Source organism: Stegostoma tigrinum, chromosome 16 (assembly GCF_030684315.1).
Source record: "Stegostoma tigrinum isolate sSteTig4 chromosome 16, sSteTig4.hap1, whole genome shotgun sequence".
Classification (NCBI taxonomy): Eukaryota; Metazoa; Chordata; class Chondrichthyes; order Orectolobiformes; family Stegostomatidae; genus Stegostoma; species Stegostoma tigrinum.
In genome coordinates this window covers 27330648-27352573 of record NC_081369.1, presented here as the reverse complement: position 1 = coordinate 27352573, position 21926 = coordinate 27330648, and the positions used below count along the sequence as shown (strand labels likewise).

The window sequence follows — 21926 nt, the reverse complement described above, 5'->3', positions numbered from 1 at the left end:
CATCGTCCATAAAACTACTTCCTAAACAAACCTGTTCTGCGCCCTCATCACACAGCCCCGGAACAGGTGGGATTTGAACCCTGGCTCAGAGGTACGGACATAACCCCTTGCACGATAGGGCTGTCTTGAAGAATCTTTACAGCCTGTTTCTAAGCAGGGTTTAGACTGTGTCGAATATAAAGCGTGCTGCCTGTGTTGACGTTGCTGGATCTTTAGCTGCTGTTGTAAGTGAGTTGATGGAAGTGCTTTTATTTTGGAGACTCCAAGGGGAGGGGGCGGTTGGTGGAAGTGTAGAAAAACGCAATTTTTCTTTTATCTGCCGCTCGCCGAGCAACCAATAAAAGAAGGGGGTAGGCGGGGGCCCTAGGGTGCAGTGAGCTGAATGAGGTGTCAATCAGCCGGCGGTGTGGGTGAATTTCTCCTTGTTACCGCCTCCCTCCCTCCCTCCCTCCCTGTCTGTGTCTGTGTGTGTGTATGTGTGTGTGTGTGTGTGAGAGAGAGAGAGGGGGGGCTTGGGGAAGTGGGCACTCCGAGCTGGAGCAGCAGTGGAGCTGCAGCATGGATTGAGAGCCAAGCTCTCCCCTTCTTACCCCGAACCCAAACCATGGATTTCTAAACCCGGGGAAAACCTCCCAATGTTCCCGGAACCCAGCCCGATGCCATCAGAGCACTAGACATGGGGAAACTTCACTCCAAACATGGTAAGCCAGTCCAAGACATTACAACCATTTTTTAAAAACATATACGCTTAACTGTAAAATAAAGACCCACTCCTCATAGTAACCTCCCTTTTATTCCCATTTTGTTCCATCTTCTTACTGAACAGCCGCCGTTTGCAAACCCAGAGAAAGTCCCGAAGGTAGGCATTTTCTCCTATTTTAAAGTTTTAAACTTGACGTGAGTTTTTAAGTTTCCTCCATGTTTGGCCATAGCTTCTGTTTGGAAGAAAATCCTCACGGTTTTTTTTGTTGTTGGTCTGGACTCTAGGTGACAGTTTTGTGGTGAACGCTTGTTTGAGTCGGAAGGGGCTGGAGGACTGGATCGTCAAACATAGGAACAACCCGGGCTCCCAGCGAGCAGGCTGGAGACTTTCTACTGCGGTAGGGGTCTACTCACTATTTCACCTTTACCCCGCCTCCCATCTCAGCCAGGCATAACACATGCGCCCTCCAATATCCACATCAGCTCCTCTTTACTTCACCATCAGCGCCCCTCTCCAGCCCTATGCCCACCATCAGCGCCCCTCTCCAGCCCTATGCCCACCATCAGCACCCCTCTCCGGCTCCCCTCCGCCCACTGTGAGCGCCCCTCTCCTCCTCCGGCTCCCCTCCGCCCACCGTGAGCGCCCCCTCTCCTCCTCTGGCTCCCCTCCGCCCACCATGAGTACCCCCTCTCCTCTTCCGGCTCCCCTCTGCCCACCGTCAGCGCCCCCTCTCCTCCTCCGGCTCCCCACCGTCAGCGCCCCCTCTCCTCCTCCGGCTCCCCACCGTCAGCGCCCCCTCTCCTCCACCGGCTCCCCACCGTCAGTGCCCCCTCTCCTCCACCGGCTCCCCACCGTCAGCGCCCCCTCTCCTCCTCCGGCTCTCCTCGATTTGCTTTCACTTTATCGAAGCGGGGATAGGCATCTTCCATGGTCTGTGCTTTCATTTGAAAACCTGGAGATGAGGCTGGATAGAGGTTAGGTAGTTGAACTCCAGTCACCAATATATTTAGCTGTTGGAGATTAACTTGCACTCTTCCAACATCTTTGGAAATTAGTGGCAGTAGAAATAACTGTTACCGGGTTCTGCTGATGAAACTCTGGAGACTGCATATTCCCTCAATGGATTTTTTTGACAAAAAGCTTTTGGGTAGATTATTGGGGTATTTTTGCGTGGTACCAATTGGTACAGTTTTATAACAGCCGCAACTCAGATGTCATATGGAAAGTGTTAGAAATTCCCATTTGTGCATGCCTGTTTCTTTTTAACAGCCCAAGCTGCTCAAGCTCAGAACCGACGTGTGATCTGAAAGATGTTCTTTTCATTTGCACCAACCACTCATGAAAAAAAAAGTGTGCAGATGCCTGAAATATTTTTTGACCCAGGTTTTCATGGGGAGTCAGGTCTGGAGCCAATTCTCTAGATTAGTTTTCTTGGGGGAATGGGGTGGAAGATGAAGAGAGGATCGTTTGAAAAGTTAAAACAGGCGCCAGTAGTTTGGGAAAAGTCCAGGTGATCACTGAAGAAAATATTATTTGAAGTTCTTGCCTTGCACTTTTACAAGAGTACTCAAACTGGAGGATATTTTTCTTACATCAAAGGAGCTTGATTCTGGCAAGCAGCCTGTGAGTCTGAGATCCACATCTCTTTGGAGCTCTGTGTTGTACTAAATTTGATTTAAAAATTTGTGTTTTCCTGAGACAGGGATGTTGCATGAATGTCCAGAGTGTGTAGTAGTTTTGTCATCTCTTTTTTGTTTGTTTAAATGTTCTGCCCCCTTTGTAAATTTGCAGTGGGATATTAGCACATGCTGCATTTTATATTGAAGCATTTTGGATCAAAATCTGACTAAGTGCACATCGTTTGTTTTGAAGTAATTGAAAGCTTGAAAGAAAGATGAAAAAGGGAGCTTGGTCATTATCTGTGCAAAGAGAGAGAGTGATGAGGCTGCAATTCAGATGTCATTGTTGAGGCAACGCTTTGAAGTGGTTACAGTTAATCCTTTGGAAACTTGGAAAATACATTTGAATTGTGTAAGCATATTGACAAATGTGGTATCAAAGAAAAAGTTATTACAAGTTATTTCAAGTACATTAACTGTTTGCTGTATGTGTTGCTTACAAAGTCGACCTGTCGCAGGCATGTCAACATTTAATGGACAACTTTTTCCATTGAAGACTATTTTATAGCTGTACTTTGCATTGTTTAATAGTAGGCAGTATGGATTTAGGAGATTTAAAACTGGTGCATCTAAATATCATCTAAATCCCTATCTATTACTTTTTATAAATTAATGGAATGGAATTTACCCAGAATGATAATTTGTTGATAAAGCTGGGTTTGAATGCTGGCTGTAATAAAGCAGCTTGGAATTTTCTCTAATCCTGCATCTGGTCTCCTTCTTAGTGAATTAATGGATTACAGGAGACGAATCCACACGTGGAGCCAAGACTTTCTTGGCTGCTGCACTTTTCTTACTACTGGGAGAAGCATTTTCTTTTTAAATGCCCCTTCCCTGCAACCCCCCGCCACCAACATCCCCCAAACTTGTCCCATCCACTAATACAGGAAAGAAAAGGAGAAAATAATTCATCAGCTTGTGCTGGATTTTTGTGAATGGAATGAAACTGTATCTGAGTTCCTGCAGAGTGCTGGGTGAAAAGTAACAGAAGCCGTGCAACTCCAATTGCCTCTTGACAAGTGATCTATAAGTCTGCAGATTCCATTCCTTAGTTTGTTAAACTTGGCTATCAGTGTTAAGTGTAATGTATTTTTTCCAACCGTGGATGTCTGATACATTTTAATTGTAGGTTGTAATTCACATACCCCTTAGAAATCATATAGGTTTCATTATCCTAGGTATCGAAAGCTAGGAATTCAAACTAAAAATGGTCTCAGCAACAAAAGGTTACATTCCTAATTGGATCTGAATGCCTCTACTATGAGATCTTTTGCACAACTTGGATTCCGCTCCAGAGTGCAGTCCGTTATAATTCTGTGGGGCTTGTCAGTGTTACCTGTGGAATAAAAATTATGGGGAAGGTGTCAAAAACTATTATGCTGTGTTGTTATTTAATGCTGTTGTACGGGTCCCTAGTGGCTCAAGTGAGTAAATCTACACCACCTGGTGTAGTATTGGGCCATGCAGAGCATGAAGGTCCCAGGTTAGATTTCACTCGTCTGGGTTTGCTGATCACTGCTGAGGCAGCTGTCCGTTTTGAGGGAGTGGGAATGGGAGTGGTGGGGGTGGTGGGAGTGAGTTGGAGGAGCAAATAAAATTGTCTCTGTTTTTGGGTTGGGAAATATGGGTGGAGGAAATCAGTGAAATTTTCTTCTCTAATTTTGGTCAAGCAACCCTTGTTGGAGATTTGTCTTTTTAGATGGTGGGTCTGAACAGAATCAGAGTTGGTTATGTTGTGTTTGTAATCAAAGAGCCACCAGCATTCTGTGGTGATATTAATACACGAAAATTGCCACATGTTCAATGGAGTGAATGCTGGTTATGGAATCACCTAGTACAATTCAGTGTATGAAAAAGAAAACTTTTTTTTGGTAAGGAAGCTTTAGAATGACATTTGAACTTTTAACAACTGGGTTGGTGGAAATTCTCAATTGTAATTTTTACTTTCACTGTGCATTGCAGGCGGAGTGACTGTACGTGTATATAACCGTACAAATATCAAAGTGCTGTTTCACCAGTTTTAGAAGCTAATTAGATTTCTAATGATTGCCACAGGTCCCCTTTGCTGTTTCTTAAATAAAATAAATGGTAGCGCTATAGTCATTCAGTTTTCAAGAAATGTTTTATAATTTGTTTTGGCAACTTTTATTTAATTCGGTTTGCACTGAGTACATCTCTAGCAAAATCTTTTCTAAACCATCCTGGTATCACTGTCAAAATGTGAAATGGCAGGTTTGTAGTGTGTATTCAGAGGTATGACAGATTGAACCATAAACAGATACTAACAACATCAACAAAGGGTGTGGAGATAGCAGCATAGCAAAGTGGCATTGAGGAGGAGGATTTGTTGTGATCTACACAGGCAGAGGAAGCTTGAGCCTGAATAGCCTACACCTGTGGGGAAGGTGTCAAAAACTATAACTATCACTATCCCAACCCACACTCCAAATGGATATTGAGATGTTACAGCTGCCTTTTATCTAGCTTTGTGCATTTGTACAGGTTTACAATGACGTTTCGTTTCAAGTGACTGAAGCATTTTCCATGGTACACTGTCGTCCCAGTAAGAGCCTGTTGGATAGGGTAAGCTGCAAAAATTGTACAGAAAAGTGTCAGCTGGGTTTTGATGGAAGTTTGCACTGCATTGCACATTTTTCTTCATTTTTTTTGTCCTCCTTCAGAAGTTTTTTATTAATTTTTTTTCAAATGCAGGTAGCTGTTGGCCAACCAATGGCAAAATGACGAAAATTAAATATTTCTCAAGCTCAATTTTTTTTTTGTCCTATGTCTAACCTATGACCCTTTAATCCTTGATAATATAACAAAGCACAAAAATGTTGTAATTTTCAATTTAATCTGTTTCAAGCTCCAGATGACTTCACTGGCATGTTTTCAAAAACAGTGTAAATGATATAACAATTTAACTTCATTATCTTCCATTCTCTGTAAAGCAGATTGGAGTCGACTGAGAAAGGAGACATGCTATTTACGCTTTGAAATTTTCATTCTGAAATGTTGCTAGGAAAGTGAAAAGTGACTTGTAGTTATAAAGCAGTTATGACTGCTGCACAGGCGTGAAACACTTTATAACCAATGAAGTAATTTCAAATTGTGGCCATGTTGCAATGTAACATTGCAATCAATCTACACACACAGTGAGCACTTTCAAATGATTTTTTTTGTGATCTTTGTTATATGTTAAATAGTGGCCAGAATAATAGGGATACCCTACTCTACTTCTTCAGAGTGACAAACATTTATATCCACTTAAGAGGGCTCCTAATGAATTGGTTTAATGTTACTTTTGGAAAAAAATGGCACCTCTAACAGTAGCGAGGGAGTTCTGCACTGCTTTGGACTTATTTTTTGTGCTCAAGTTTGACTCTTAATTGTACCATGAATGAATTAAAAATATCTTTTAATTCACTCACTGGAGACTCTTGCATGATCACAGTATGATGAAAGGGGACCCAAAGAGTTTTATAATCTGCTGGAGGAAATTTGATCACTGCTGATTTTCCGTGGAGCATTTTATTTGCATCACAATGTGAGGATCATTTGAAGAAAGCATTTTGACTAGGACCTTTGAAATATTCTGCCATAAAAGGTTTGGAAGTGAAAAGAGAGAATTTTTATTTAATAATGCATTCTGTCTCTACTTTCCGCATTCCTGTTTTTGAAATATGTGATGCATTATGGTGCTGCAGCTGACTATTCTAAATAAATGACAATGATGGATAACATTGTTCAAATTATTTATTGTTTCGTATATTGGGTGCTGTTTAGTGGTCCACAAACACAACAATCAATTCTTATCGATAACTTTGGGTACTTCGTTACTCAACATGGCTGGAAATTGTAGGCTTTTATTTACTCAAATGATCAAACTGTTAACAGGCACATGTCTTACATACGGTTTCTTTGTAGAAACCCATTAACCAACCTTGCTGAAAGGTCAAAAGAATTAACCAGATTGAGTTTATATTTGCTATAGTGTCCAGTGGCAGAGGCAAAACTGTAGTATCTATTTAAAGAGAGAATAGATTTTCAGATCATGAATAGTGCCTGCAAAATGGCAGTATAATCAACTCAGTGGAGATGAATGTGTAAATTGTACTTGGAAGGTTGGACGTCATGTGAAATTACAACTTGTGTAGAGTTCATGTGTGTAAAACTAAAATTTACCCAAAGCATTTAATTAGTTCTTCTAAAATTATGAAGCGTTAGTTTATTAGTACCACGCAATAACTTGCTATAAAATTGCATTTTCCTAATATCATGCTGAATTCATCAGAATTAGATTGCATTGAAATATATTTTGGAAATGCAGTTGGGAACTTTAAGTCAAATGCAGAATTTCCTGTTCATTTATTATGCACTAATCTAGAATCAAAGAATGATACATTATGGGAAGTAGCTGTTCAGCCCATCATGCTGTGAGCTCTCTAATCCCCACTCCCAATTGCTTTTGCCACAGTTCTGCACATTTTTCCTCTTCAAGTAATTGCACAGATAAAGTGGACCTAAATGCTGCATTTTTAATGCAGTTTTTCTTCTTCAATCTGCTAGAATAACTATGTCCTAAAATAGAAAGTAGGTTGGAGTTTAACCATTAAGTTTTGTTTGGTAATACATGTGTAAATTCATATCAAATCTACAGCAAGGAAGCAGGTCATTCAGCTCAACTGCTGTATTCCACTGTGAGTACTCCATGTGCTTACCTTGCTGTACTTAACTCGTGTCTTCCAGCTCCTAAATTCTTTAATTCCATTTTTCCTTTACGTTTGCACTAAACCTCACCTTGAATATATTTGCGGTCTCTGCTTCATGAGCCAGTGAGTTTCATATTCCCACTGCTCAGTGTCAGCGTCCCATCAGTTTACTTTTTGATATAAAGTACTTTTGTGCAAAATATTTAACTTGAGGGCTTCTGACTGAATGAGTATGGAGAAACTGCAGGTGGTTGATAGTCAGAAGACCCAGTGATTTTAAAATAATTGGCAACAGAAACAGGCGGAGTATAAGAAATGTTTTTACACAGGCATGTAAAGATCTGGAGTTCAGTGCCTGAGAATGTTTTGGGAGAAGTTCCAATTGTGACTTCTGAAAGGAAATAATTTTTTCAAAAGAACAATTTGCATATAGGTAAAAACAGGGGAGTGCAACTAATAGGATAGCTCTTTCAGAGGGCTCTTTCTATGCTGATTCTTTGAAACTTAAGCCTTGTGGATTGGTATCAGCAAGGCACAGTGGGTGCTCATAAAAGATCAGAATCCTAGTTTTACAAGCCAAACATTACTGATGTTTGTGAATTCTGTTTCCAAACATTAACAGTCAAAACTAATGTGTGAATATTGCCTTTCAGATAGCCACCTCCTAGTTACAGTGTGGTTTCTCTTGCTTTTTCTGATTTAAAAGAACACACACGCTGTAAAAGATCCAACCACTAGCAAAAATGCTGTTGTCTTTAGTCTGGGGGACAAAATACTGGCACCTGTAACTTGGCATTCTGAGCCACTAAGACCTTCATATCGCACCACCAGCACAGATCAATGAATTGGATAATGTTGTTTCTTAGCTGTCTTCAGTTGGGTAGTGGTTTCGAACCATTTGGAAAAAAAGTCCATGCAAATGTCTGCTGTTTTGTTTTCAAAAAAATCCAGATGCCCTCAAAAGCTGATTGTTGAGCTGCCTTCTTGATCTCGTGGTGAAGGTGACCACGCAGTGCTGTGAGGTAGGGATGTCACTGTTAATACATACAAAAAAATTTGTAAAAGGCTGAACCATGTGGAGTTTCTTCTCTTGACAAGCTGGAAAACCCTTACCTTTCTGACAGAATGATTACTGAACACATCCAGTAGACTGGCAGCTTTGAGAAAAATCATAAGCATGATAGAATTCTACTAGGATAATTTATTCAGAAATTTTCATTGAATTGTCAATTTGAAATAAAAATTCCTGTGCCGAATTGAGCTACAGTTCAGGGTGAGAGAGGAAAAAGAAATTCAAATGTATATGTGGAAGATTACATGTTTCCTTTACGACCTGGCTTTTCAGAATACAGTTCATTAGGACTGCAGCTTTTGTTGCTACTTTGAACTAGTTCCCTCCTCCAACACTTGAATAAACAGCGCTAACAGGTAACATCACACAGATGCTGCTTTTGCAGGCATAGTTCTAGCTATTTTAAGCCATGAGCATTCGGGTTCCAAGTAATTTTAAGAAAGACAATGAGATTTGTTTTAACTTCCCAGGTTCTGAATGGTGTGTAGGTTTCTGCAGCACTAGAGAGTTATGAATCTGTAAAGTATACAGAATTTTGATGCAATGAACTGATAATTGAAATATATAAAAACATAAAGAATATTTGTTTTTGCAAGAAGGACATTTTGAAATTTGAAATCTCTGCCAACTTTTTAGGCAGGATATAGACTATTATACAACTTTTTTTTGCACTTCCCTTTGGGATTCAGTGAAAGCTCTGTCCCTTGGGCTGGGGCCACATTGAAAATGCACAGGGTCTGCCTGAGAAGATTCTATACAAAGACCATTCTCCTTTGAATGAAGGGCAACAGCTGGAAATGCATTTCCGTTTGGTTTTAGACATTTAAAACCTAAAATATAAGATATTAGAATTTAATTGTAAAAGGAATAAAAAGAAATGCTTATTTCAAGAGTGCTTACTATGGAAGATCTAGAGCATAATGTACACTGATGGGAACTGGAATCACTGCTATCTGTTCCTTTTTTAAAAAAACACACTTTTACAACAGAATATAGTTGTGTGCTAACTTGTTGCCTCCTTTTAGTTTTTTTTGAGATTTAAAACCTACATTTTGAAATGGATGGAAGAATTACTGCTTTGTGAGCAATGCAGAATTATCTCTCTGGTGGTTGAAACATTTGCCAATGAAGTCACATTTCCTGTCTAATGTACCTTTGGGAATGCAGTCTTTTTTTTCTTCCCCTTTCCGTATCCTCTTTGCATCAATATGTCTGAAGTCCAGCGTCAGTAAGATGGCAAACTAAGATCAATGGTTTTGACTTTAAATTTTAGCTGTGCATTTTAAGTTGCCAATTATGTTTGAGGTTTCAGTAGACCCTCAGAATTTGTTATTATTGGTAGTTTGGGTACCTGTTATCCTGGGTGTCACCACAGAAGCTAACTTGCAGCTAAGACTTTTCTTGACATAAGACAGAACAAACACAGGAATTATTCAATCACTTGAATAGATTTTGAACATGTTGATGGTAAATTTAATTACCTGTTAGAACCTATCATTTTCAACCATTAGATGATTATTCACCTAAGTTTAAATAAATACCGGAACTGAAATGTAGCCTAAATTATAATGTTTTTTTTCCTCTCCTGCATTAATCATATTAAAGGGAGTTTCTATGATTTACTTGGTCTCTCCATATTCCCACATCTGTATGAAAATGTGTTGATATAACTTTAATGCACACTAATTATAATTAAACTCTAACCTCAAACTGTTTTATTTTGAGTTAAAAATATAAGAAATAATGTGTGAAATAGAAATGGAAAAAGTTTAAAACACTCATCAGGTCAGACACCCCTGTGGACAAAAAAGACTAGTTAATCATTCAGGGATAAAACTCTGTACCCAAGATGTTTACTTAATTAAGATAACGAAGTGTGCAGCTGGATGACACAGCAGGCCAAGCAGCATCTTAGGAACACAAAAGCTGACGTTTCGGGCCTAGACCCTTCATGTTTACTTATTTGTTTATTTAGGTGTTGCTTTATTCCAGCGACACCATGGCTTTATATGTAACTCCATTGAATGCTATTAAGATGCTGTGTTATTTTTGTATGTAAGGTGCATGACTGGCAGGTTTGACTTATTTTTCTGAATTTGGAGAGTTTTGCAAATTTTTCGTTATCGAGTCATAGATTTGTACAGTATGGAAAATTGCCACTTTAGTAAAGGAAATCTCGGGTTCGACTTCTGATCTGAACTGGGATACCAGTAGGGGGTGCTGCAGTTGATCACATTGCTTTAGTGCAAAGGATGGAGTGGTGGAAATAACCAGTTTTTCCTGTTCTCCGTTCCTAGTCTCAGATTGCAGCTTGCTACTCATTAAGGACTTTATTGATCGGAAACAATTTTGATAGTAATTAAATGACTAGTTCACTTTTTTAAATTTTGTATTTGTGTGAAAATAGTCATTCAATTAATAATTTCTTGTATAATCTTTAAACTGTTTCAGAAATGTGACCCTGTCTTGTTTTTCATCAATATTGACTTTTGACAACGTTAAAACTCACCCAGTGGATTGACATTAAGTGCATAAAACCTTTATGGGTGGAATCTAATACTGTGAATTGTTTCTTGTCTATATTTTTAAAATGGCACTTGTTATTATGAGCCAGTAATCCTAATTGAAAAGTGTGTGTTCAAAGTCCCATGTGTGCCGGACTAGGGTCAGCTGTGATGCTTCCTAAATAAGCCTACCTGCTGACATGTTGTGACCAGACTCCTTGATCAAGAACGATGGCTTGGATGAGATATTAGAGGGACTGATCCAATAACTGATTTTAGCAATGACACACATAAATGTAAACCATAATTTAAGGACATTTTCTTCCTGTTTGCAATCCAAATACCCAAGGAGACAGCATGTAAATTTAAAAAAACTTTTTATGTATAATTTACTTCAGAATGCTGTTATTTTTGTATGTAATGTGCATGTACTGGCACATTTTGACCTATTTTTTCTGAAGATGGAGAGTTTTGCAATATTTTCATTATACAGTCAGTGTTGTACAGTATAGAAACAGACCCTTCAGTCCAACTCGTCCATGCCGCCCAGATATCCTAAATTAATCTAGTCCCATTTGCCAGCATTTGGCCAATATCCCTCCTAAACTTTTCCAATTTATTTACTCCTTCAGATACCTTTTTAAATATTGTAATTGTACCAGCCTCCTCCCCTCCCTGTGGCAGCTCATTCCATACACGCACCACCCTCTGCATGAAAAAGCTCCTCTTTAGTTCCCTTTTTAAGCCTTTCCCTTCTCACCTTCAACCTATGCCATTAAATAAACCATTAATTAATTTGTTACTTGATAATGTTCTCCATACATTTTTTTGTCAGCAAGTGCATTAATTTTTTAATACCGAAATACTTTTTCTTTGCTTAAGCTATGATTTTCCAATTTCATTGGAATATGTTTACTGGTTGATCTTCTGTACTGTATAGGGACAGATGGTACTCGTTCAAATTCAAAACAACATTGGCTTTCACAAGTGCAGCTTTTTAAAAAAGAAGACCTGTGAATTCCTCAGTCAAGTGGCCTATTTTGTTGAGATTGCTGTTGACTGCATAAATAGCTGGACCACAACAATACAATGTGTTGCCTCAGCTGAAGAGAAGAAAGGATGTAACCCCTGTGTTGCTGAGTTGTGCATTTTACAGGGAAGCGCTCGTCTTCATGGACCAGTGGGTTAGAATTTACATTTGGTCTGCTTGGTTTGGTGATGACTTAAAATCTGTCATTCAGTAATTATGGCCACTTGCATCTTGTGGAAAGTATGCAGCAGAAATTAATTACAATGACGGGAATTTTGGATGATTTGAGAGCTTGTTCTTTTGAAATTGGCATTAACTATTCTATTGAGGTTTTGCGCAATTTCTGCTGGAGGCTCTCCCCTTTCATTAGTGTGGACTTGCAGTAAAAGTTGAACAGCATACTTTGAACATAAAACTATATATTAGGGGATGAAATTACAAGGTAGTAGCACAACCTGGGGGATTGAGAAAGAAGTCCCATATTGTAAAGTGCAAGGGGGAAAAGAACATTATACACAGTGTCTGAACAGCTGGTATCCACACCCAATGGACTGATGTTAATAAATACATATAAGTTTTACTGTTAGAAATTAATACATGATATTGGCCATATAACTGATGGGCCAATACTGTAATGGAGTGCAGCTGCTGACTGCAGTCTTTGACTTTGCCTGCCTTGTAAATGGGATTGTATTGCTGCCTGTGGAGCCATGGAGAACTAATTAACGAGCTCATTCTTGCCGTGGCAATAGCATCCATTGTGAAAACATTGTTGCATGCCATATGTGCTGTGGAATTTGTATTGCAATACAAATCTAGCAGTTCCTGCATCAAGAGATCTGGCTTATTGCAGTTTTCTTCATTACAGAAGTCTGTATTTTTCTTAAGGAAGTAGATGATGCACTTGTGTATTCATTTGATTTTTTGGTCCCTTTTTAATGTTTTACTACAAGGAAAATGAAATGTTGTGGCGATGTAAGAAATTTTCTCCACTGTTAGTCCAGTAATGGTATTCAAATCCAAATGAATACCCAATGCTTTCCTTTACTTAAAACTGTCTTACAGCACGGTAACAGCTTTTTTTCCTGACAGTCGAGAAAGATACTTTTAAAACAAAAGTCTGAAAAATGGAGTAAAATCTGCACACACTTTGATAACAATTACATTCATCACACAGAATCCTAATCCCAAATTCAGCAGTGGGATGGGCAATACTGGGTATGTGATAATTATAACTTTGGAAGATGTTCTGATTTGTCTTCAATAATTATTTTAATATATAATGCAAGAAAAAGCCAGGGAGCAATAGACCAGTGGGCCTGACTTCATTAGTGGCGAAGTAGTTGGAGGGCATTCTGAGAGACCGGATTTAAATACATTTTATAAAGGCAAGGACTGATTAGGGATTGTTAGCATTGCTTTGTGCATAGGAAATGGTGTCTGTCAAACTTGATTTAAGTGTTGTTTTTGAGAACATAACCAAGAGGTTAGACTAGGGCAGAGTGATCGATGTTGTCTATGTGGATTTTAGTAAAGCCCTTGACAAGGTTTTTGCATGGTATGCTGGTTGGTAAGGTTAGATCACGTGAGATCCAGGGAGAGCAAGCCAATTGGCGAGAATGTAGGAAACAGTATTGGTAGAAGGTTGTTTTTCAGATTGGAGGCCTGTGACCAGCAAGGATCAGTGCAAGGTCCACTATTGTCATTTATATACATGATTTGGATGAGAACGGAGGAGGCATGGTTAGTAAACTTGTGGATGACATGAAAATTGGCCGTGAAGTGGACAGTCAAGAAGGATATTTAAGAGTTTAATGGGATCTTAAACAAGTGGGCTGAGGAGTGACCGATGGAGTTTAATTTAGGTAAATGTGAAGTGTTGCATTTCAGCAAGACAAACTAGGGCAGAACTTGCACAGATAATTGTGGTGCTCTGGGGAGTGTTGTAGAACAAAGAGACCTTGCAATTCAGGTACATATTTCCTTAAAAGTGGCTTCACAGGTAGGCAGGGTGATGAAGAAGTCATTTGGCATTTGCTCACCTTCATTGATCAAAGCGTTGAGTGTTGAAGTTAGGACATCATGTTGCAGTTGTACAGGACACCGAGGCACCTTTTGGCATACTGCTTACAGTTCTGGTCAACGTGTTATAGGAAAGATGTTATTAAACCGGAAATGGTGCAGATAAGATTTATGAGGAGGTTACCAGGTCTGGAGGGTTTCAGTTATAAGGAGAGGCTGGATAGAGTGGTGGTACTTTCCCTGGAACATAGGAGGTTGAGGGATGACCTTTTTATACAGGTAATTAAGATCATGAAGGACATAGATGTGAATAACCAAGGTCTTTTCCCAACAGTGGGGGGGGGGGATCCAAAACTAGAGGGCATAGATTTAAAGTTAGAGGGGGAAGATTAACAGCCCTAATTGACAAGTTTTCAACACAGTGAGTAGTGCATATATGGAATGAACTGTCAGTCAAACTGGTAGAGGTGAGTACAATTACAACATTTAAAAGACATTTGGACAGGTTCGTGAATAAGAGAAGGTTAGAGGAATATGGACCAAATGCAGGTAAATAGGGCTTGTTTAATTTGGGATGCCTGGTTGACATGGATGAGTTGGACTAAGGGGCCTGTTTCCATGCTGTATGACTCTATAACTGTCACCTAAACACTGTCTTTTTAGTGATCATGAAATATGTGTCTTTTCCACCTGAAACAAAATAATTTTTGATCTTTCCTATGTCCGTGATACCAAGATACAAGGAACCAAGCATTGTAGGCCTTTCCAGTTTCGTCCACTGTTCTTTTTAACTCTTACTAGTGCATGGTGGAGGCCAAGTGCCTGGCATCCCAGGGGAATGTTTATGTTAGCCGAGGAAGGGAGTGTTGTAGAATATCCTACAGTGGAGTGATGGCACCTCAGCCAAGCAGAATTCTATCCTTGATCAAACTTCACGTGTGCGCTTTCTTAAAGAATTCATAGCATAAAAAAGAATTGTTTTTTTTCTCTTACCCTGCATGCATGGAGGATGTAGGACTTGCCACCACATGCGGCTGGAAAGTTTATGGTCTCCATCAGTGTATTTGAATGAGATGAAGATCTATTAGATAAAGCTGATGGCTTGGCCTCTGTTTCCTGTATTACAACGGACAATAAAGATACCTGCAGCATGCCTGCTTTAGGTGTCGAGCCTCATTTCACCTCTGCTGTGCTAGTTTAAATGCAGGAAGTAGGCATCCAATCAACTTGCAATACACAGGTTCCTATTGGGCAAGAAAGGACATCTCTCCTTCAGGATGTTTCATGTTACTAACAAGGGTTCTTGCCACAGTCGAAGTCTTACCCCTTACTACACCCCTCTAAACCTCCTAAAGGGGTTCTATGTTCTAGTGTTAACCCCACCTGTCACTGGGGTCAGCCATGTTGGACTGTCTAAACTTGCAGATGTGTCTTGAGTTCAGGGAGCCAGGACTGTGGACTGCTCATAGTCCCAGCAGTGGCCAAAATAGAATTCTGGCACTGCCGGGGCGAGACAGCTAATGGCCAATCAGATCGGCCAGCTGAATAAGGGTCTAAGCCAGAAAGGTCAGCCTTCCTCCTCCTCTGCTGCTTGGCCTGCTGTGTTCATCCAGCTGTACACCTTGTTATCTCAGATTGGTTAGCTGTTCTGTAGAATATCACTTACACACGGATGGAGATGCAAGCCCCATTGTCAATCACTTAAAGGTGTCCTGGAGTAAAACCACCTCAGGGCAGCTGGATTTTGTGGCTAAGGAATTAATGAATATTCAGATAGGATTAGATGAAATAAAGTGGGATGCTCATGTGGCGAAATAATGGGATGAAGGGTCTAGGCCCGAAACGTCAGCTTTTGTGCTCCTGAGATGCTGCTTGGCCTGCTGTGTTCATCCAGCCTCACATTTTGTTGCTCATGTGGAGACTGGTTTCATATTACCTGCTGAAGTTGGAGAGTAGTTTTTTTTAAATTCAAGCACAAGGGCTACCGAATTCTTCTGTGCTGTAGCTTTCTGCCTTCTTCCCTACTTAAGTCTTATTCACTTCCTCTATTCTTTCTGTCAAAATGTATAAACTAATTTTCCCACATTATATTCCATCTGTCAAGTTTATTTGCCTATGCACTGAACATGTCTGTGTTCCTGTGTAGACTGTCATCTTCAGTATTTGCCTTAGTACATTTTAGTCTTAGTAAATAGCTGGTACATTTACTTTTGTCATCCAAGTCGTTAACATGTATTTTAAATACTTGTGGCCTCACCTTTTGATCCCTGTGGTACTCAACGAGTTGCAGATTGCCATCTTGAAAATGACCCTTTTATCCCAATCCTGTCTTCTATTAGCCAACCCTCCCTGCTGATAAAATACCCCCCCCAAACAGAATGGATTGTTACGTTATTAAGTACCATAATGCATGTGATATCTTTCAGAAATTCAAATATATCGCATCTGTTGCCAAAACAGAAGTTGCTGATAAAGCTCAGTAGGTCTGGCAGTATCTGTGAAGAGAAAATCAGAGTTAACGCTTTGGTCCGGTATCCCTTCCTCAGAACTGCTTCATGTCTGTTGGTTCCTCTTTATTTGTCCTGCTTGTTACCTGATCAAAGAGCTATAATAATTTCTTCAGGCATTATTTCCCCCTTCGTGAAACCGTGTTGACTGTTTGCTCGTATTATGTGCTTCTAAATTCTCTGCAATTATATGCTATATAATAGATTCCTAACATTTTCACAATAATGGATCTTAACTAAACTGGCTTATAGTTACCTGTATTTTTTTTTGTCTCCATCCACTTTTGAATGTGAGTTTTCCGGTCTTCTGGGACTTTCACCTACTTAAATTCTTAGATTATGACCAGTGCATTTTGTGGCTTATGGGTTGTATCCTGCACATTGTAGTAAATTATTATTTGGTTGCAAGGTAGGTCAGTTGCTACAGTTTTTGTCTTGTGTGTTTTGTTGAACAGTTATTATTTAAGAAGATTATTCTTTAAGGCATTATTCCAGTAGCTTCTGTCCAGAATTTGACCAGCGCAGAAACCGTTATTTTGGAGCTTTTGTACTTAGAGCCGTGGTACTTGGCTGACCCCGATAATTCGTAACATCTGAAAAACGCTAACAGATAACAGTGTAAACTTTGAGATAAATGTCTGGATGTTGTCTAAATTTTCCTCTTACATGAAAGTGATTCCAGACTTCTGCAAACAATACTGTCAGTTTGAAATAGTCGTCTGCACAGCTTTTAGTTCAAGATCTCAGATTACAAAAATTTGCAAAATTTGAGATGAACATCATTGTTTGCCCTTTTTATGTTATTGTGTAATGTAGTTGGCGTAACATCCTTCTGAAATATGAGCTGATGATGTGGTGTCTTGAACATCATGAAAAAAGCTTGTGTTCAGATGAAGAATCATTTGCAAAAACCACTTTTTTTGTTATTTATTTCATTTTGATTGTGGTCTGAACTAGGAAAATAACAATTTAATAATAAAGGACTGAGGAAGGAATTGCGTTCAAAAAACAAAGCTGCTGAAAATCACTAAGTCGTGTTTACTTTTGTTTTGCCACATCTAGTCATGAATAGTGGTGGACAATTAAACAACTCACTGGTGGAGGAGGGACCACAAAAATCCCCATCCTCAATGATAGAAGAGCCCAGCACATCATTACAAAAGGTAAGGCTGAAGTATTCACATCAGTCTTCAGCCAGAAGTGCACTGGATGGTCCGTCTTGGCCTGCTAAATTGGCCCCCAGCCAGTCTTCAACCAATTTGATTCACTTCATGTGTTATCGAGGAGCGATTTTGGAGGCACTGGATACTGCAAAGGCTATGGACCCTGACAACATTCCGGCAATAGTACTGACGATTTGTGCTCTAGAACTTGCTGCTCTCCTAGCCAAGCGTTTCCAGTACAGTTACAATGTGGACACCTACCTGACAATATAGAACATAGAATATTACAGCACAGTACAGGCCGTTTGGCCCTCTATGTTGTGCTGACCTGTCATACCAATCTGAAGCCTATCTAACCCACACTATTCCATGTACGTCCATATGCTTGTCCAATGATGACTTAAATGTACTTAAAGTGCCGAATCTACAACTGTTGCAGGCAAAGCGTTCCATTCCCTGACTACTCTCTGAGTAAAGAAACTACCTCTGACATCTGTCCTACATCTTTCACCCCTCAATTTAAAGCTATGCCCCCTCGTGCTCGCCATCACCATCCTAGGAAAAAGGCTCTCCCTATCCACCCTATCTAACCCTCTGATTTTTTTATATGTCTCAATTAAGTCACCTCTCAACCTTGTTCTCTCTAACAAAAACAGCCTCAAGTCCCTCAGCCTTCCTCGTAAGACCTTCCCTCCATACCAGGCAACATCCTCGTAAATCTCCTCTGCACCCTTTCCAAAGCTTCTACATCCTTCTTATAATGTAGTGACCAGAACTGTACGCGATACTCCAAGTGTGGCTCTTGGTTCCGGAACTCGATCCCTCTATTAATAAAAGCTAAAACACTGTACGCCTTCTTAACAGCCCTGTCAACCTGGGTGGCAACTTTCAAGGATCTGTGTACATGGACACCGAGATCTCTCTGCTCATCTACACTACCAAGAATCTTACCATTAGCCCTGTACTTTGCCTTCTAGTTACTCCTACCAAAGTGCATCACCTCACACTTGTCCCCATTAAACTCCATTTGCCACCTCTCAGCCCAGCTCTGCAGCTTAACTATGTTAATATGGAAAGTTGTTCAGGTATTTCCTGTACACACAAAGCAGGACAAACCCAACCTCAGCCGGTTGCCACCCCAGCAGTCCGCTCTCAATCATCAGTAAAGTGATGGAAGGTGTCATCAACATTGCTATCAAGCAGCACCTGCTGAACAATAACCTGCTCAGTGACACCCAGTTTGGGTTCTGCCAGGGTCACTCAGCTCCTGACCTCATCACAGCCTTGGTTCAAAGATGGACAAAAGAGCTGAATTTCAGGTGCGAGTGATAGCTCTTGGTATCAAGGCTGCATTCATTTGAGTGTTCACGAACACCTAGCAAAATTGGAATCAATGGGTATCAGAAGCAAACTCTTCACTGGCTGGAGTCATGAATTTAAAAAGGAAAGTCATGTGGGAAAGTGTAAGAGGAGATGGCATGACTTCAATGTGTACGTTCAAAGTGTAATTCAACTGGCAATGGGTAGCTGATTTTGGTTTGTGGATGCCTGACTATAACTCTGGTTCTTAAGCCACTGAACAGCTTCTGGTTGTGAATAATACAGTAGAAACCTTTTTCGCTCGCTTGCGCTCGCTCACTCTTGCCTCCGGTTGCTGTCAACTATTGCTTTTCACTGACTCTGTGCCTCCTTTTGAGGAAGTGAAATAATCTTGAGGATAAGATCAGAGGGGAAACCTGAGGAACAGCCCCATTGAATCTTGAAGGCTGGTCTTATTAACTTATTTTTCTGTCCACTCAAAGCACCAATTTTATTTTCTGTGTGTGTGTGTAGTGAGTTGGAAGGAATTTAGAATTTTGTCTAGGGCAGTTATATGTCAACAGTTCATTGTTTACTTGTGGTTAGAATCTATTTGCACTAAGTTGTAGTTCTTAAGTCTAGAAACCTGGTCCCTGATTTCTGTTGAGGCCAGTCTATCGAACAGGTAACTTAGGGACGCTGTGTGCTACAATAAGATGTTTTAAATTTTGTAATAACTCTGGGAATAGCAAGGTTTGATTTCCAACGCACTACTCCACTGCGGGATGACACTTTTTTGGAGGATTGACTTCTTGATACATTACAGGTGAAGATTAGATGCTTCAGAACTGTATAGTGTCAAATTTAACGCCTCCAAATTGCTGGTTTCACATTTGTAAATTAGGTTGAATTGTTTAGAAAAACATTGGCATATAACTCCATTTGTAAATTTACAGTCTGTTGTGCAACTGAATTAGACCGTTGCTGGAAGATGCCCAGTACTACCCAGTTGTTTGCTGCAACCTGCTTGTGATGCTCATGGGCTGTGTGCAGGAGAAACAATTTTTTGGAAAATGCTTTGGGAAAGGATATTGATTCATTGAAATGTTTAATATGTAAAAGCAAATGCAGATAGAGTAAAAGAAAATCCTGTTGTCTTTTATTAATTTTAACACATTTTATCCAAGGATTAATTTTATATTAATTACACCCACAAATAACAGAATACAAGTTAGACAGGAACTTAAAAACAACAGTTTGCATTTGTTCTGGAAATAGATGATGTTGAATTGCAGAAGTTTTCTCCAGTTGGGAAGTTAGTGACTTGCATTTTGGACTGCCATTATTTGATTCTTAGTAGAAATGTGCATTTGTGGATGCTGGGTTAGAATGGGATCAATGGTAGCTGTAGTATTCTTTTCACCAAAATTGTGAATTAGATGCTGGCAGCAGGTTCTGCCAGTTCATGGATAAAGACTATCCACTTGAATAAGGCATTGGACAGCAACTTGCACTAGTGAAACAATCCCATAGCATCAACGTGTATCTTTGGGAAAGAAAGGTTGGAGCAAATGTGCAAATAATCTTAAATTGATGTTTTCTGGCATTATTGTTGTGAAACACTCTTTTCCACCCCCCACCCCCCAGCTACTTCAATCCTCTTTCCCAAAGTACTATTGTAATGCTTGGACATGGCTTCATGAATGTTGACAATTCTGGTTGTTAACTTGTGAATGAGCCAAGCCAATCAGCCTCCCCATTTACTTCTGTGATAATGGGAACTGCAGATGCTGGAGAATCCAAGATAATGAAATGTGAGGCTGGATGAACACAGCAGGCCCAGCAGCATCTCAGGAGAAGGGTCTAGGCCCGAAACGTCAGCTTTTGTGCTCCTGAAATGCTGCTGGGCCTGCTGTGTTCATCCAGCCTCACATTTCATTATCCCCATTTACTTCTTCCTGGTCATAATGCAGGGATCTTGTCTTTCCAACTGGTGTCACCAGTCAATTCTTAGGAGCAGGAATCGGGCCTGGGCTGCTGTTTTTTTTTTGATTCTGAGCTTGCATTCCCTCGACCTCACTCCCGGATTGGAGAGCAACTACCTTCGCACAAACCTGGATTAAAATTTGGAACTTGTTTGTTCTCTCTTACCAAACAATCCAATACATTCATTCACTGAGCAAACAATGTAACTTGGTGATAAATGTTTATGTAGAATTTGATGCATAGGATGGATTTATCATCAGTTCACTTTGAATCAACAGTTTGTATCACATAAGCTTAAGGCACAAAGACTGGATCCATGAAAAGGCATTATTTCACAGTGAATATATTGTCTTTTTTAACATAATTTTTATTGTTGATTGGTAGGATATTCCTGAAGGGGGAGTGAAAAGTCCGATTGCAAGTTCATTTGATCTATTTTGCAAACGCACAAGGGACATTGTGGCACCATGATACTCCACTTTAATGGTTCCGAAAGATTTTTCATAATTAGACATTTAGTTTATTGAGGCTGCAACTTGTTAGTACAGAAAAAGTTCTAATTGCATTTGATTTTTCCCCTTTTCAGATCAATATTGCACAATCCCAAGGCTCCACTCATTAAGAGATTTGACTAGTCTCTTAGATTTTCATTTAATTTGAAGCTTTATTCTCAGTGGAGACAGTTATAAGTTTATACTTCCGTGAAGTGACACTGGAATGTGGAATATTACTTGGGATACAATACCTGTTAACCCACTCTGCATTGACTATTTTAGTGTGTCGAAATTCCATGTGTTGCGGGCACTGTTGGCATAAGTTTGTATATGGACATGTTTGGAGAATTCCATGGATGTTTTACCCCTGATCTAATGAAGCTAGGCACAGAATGCCAGCCCTCTACTTCCACAGAATGCTATTTGTCAATTTTGGAATATGCTTTGGGAAAGGATATTGATTCATTGAAATGTTTAATATGTAAAAGCAAATGCAGATAAAGTAAAAGAAAATCCTGTTATCTTTTATGAATTTTAACATGTTTATCCAAAGATTAATTTTTATTAATTACACCCACAAATAACAGAATACAAGTTAAAAAGGAACTTAAAAACAACAGTTTGCATTTGTTCTGGAACTAGATGATGTTGAATTGCAGAAGTTTTCTCCAGTTGAGAAGTTAGTGACTGCAGTGACTCACAGGAGACTGATTTAATAATTTAACTAAGTAGACAAGAAATGAAAACAAATGGAC

At 39.7% G+C, this 21926-nt stretch overlaps 1 protein-coding gene across 1 annotated transcript in view; it reads left to right on the top strand.

Annotated features, from left to right (window-relative positions):
- Positions 1 to 510: 510 nt before the first annotated feature.
- nkd1 (NKD inhibitor of WNT signaling pathway 1) overlaps positions 511 to 21926 on the top strand; it is a 99209-nt gene continuing 77793 nt past the window's right edge. Inside the window, exons 1-3 of the mRNA XM_048547109.2 lie at positions 511 to 701; positions 827 to 859; positions 988 to 1100. Of these exons, the coding sequence (XP_048403066.1) occupies positions 677 to 701; positions 827 to 859; positions 988 to 1100 (171 nt within the window). The 5' untranslated portion in view covers positions 511 to 676. The remainder of the gene's footprint in view (positions 702 to 826; positions 860 to 987; positions 1101 to 21926) is intronic.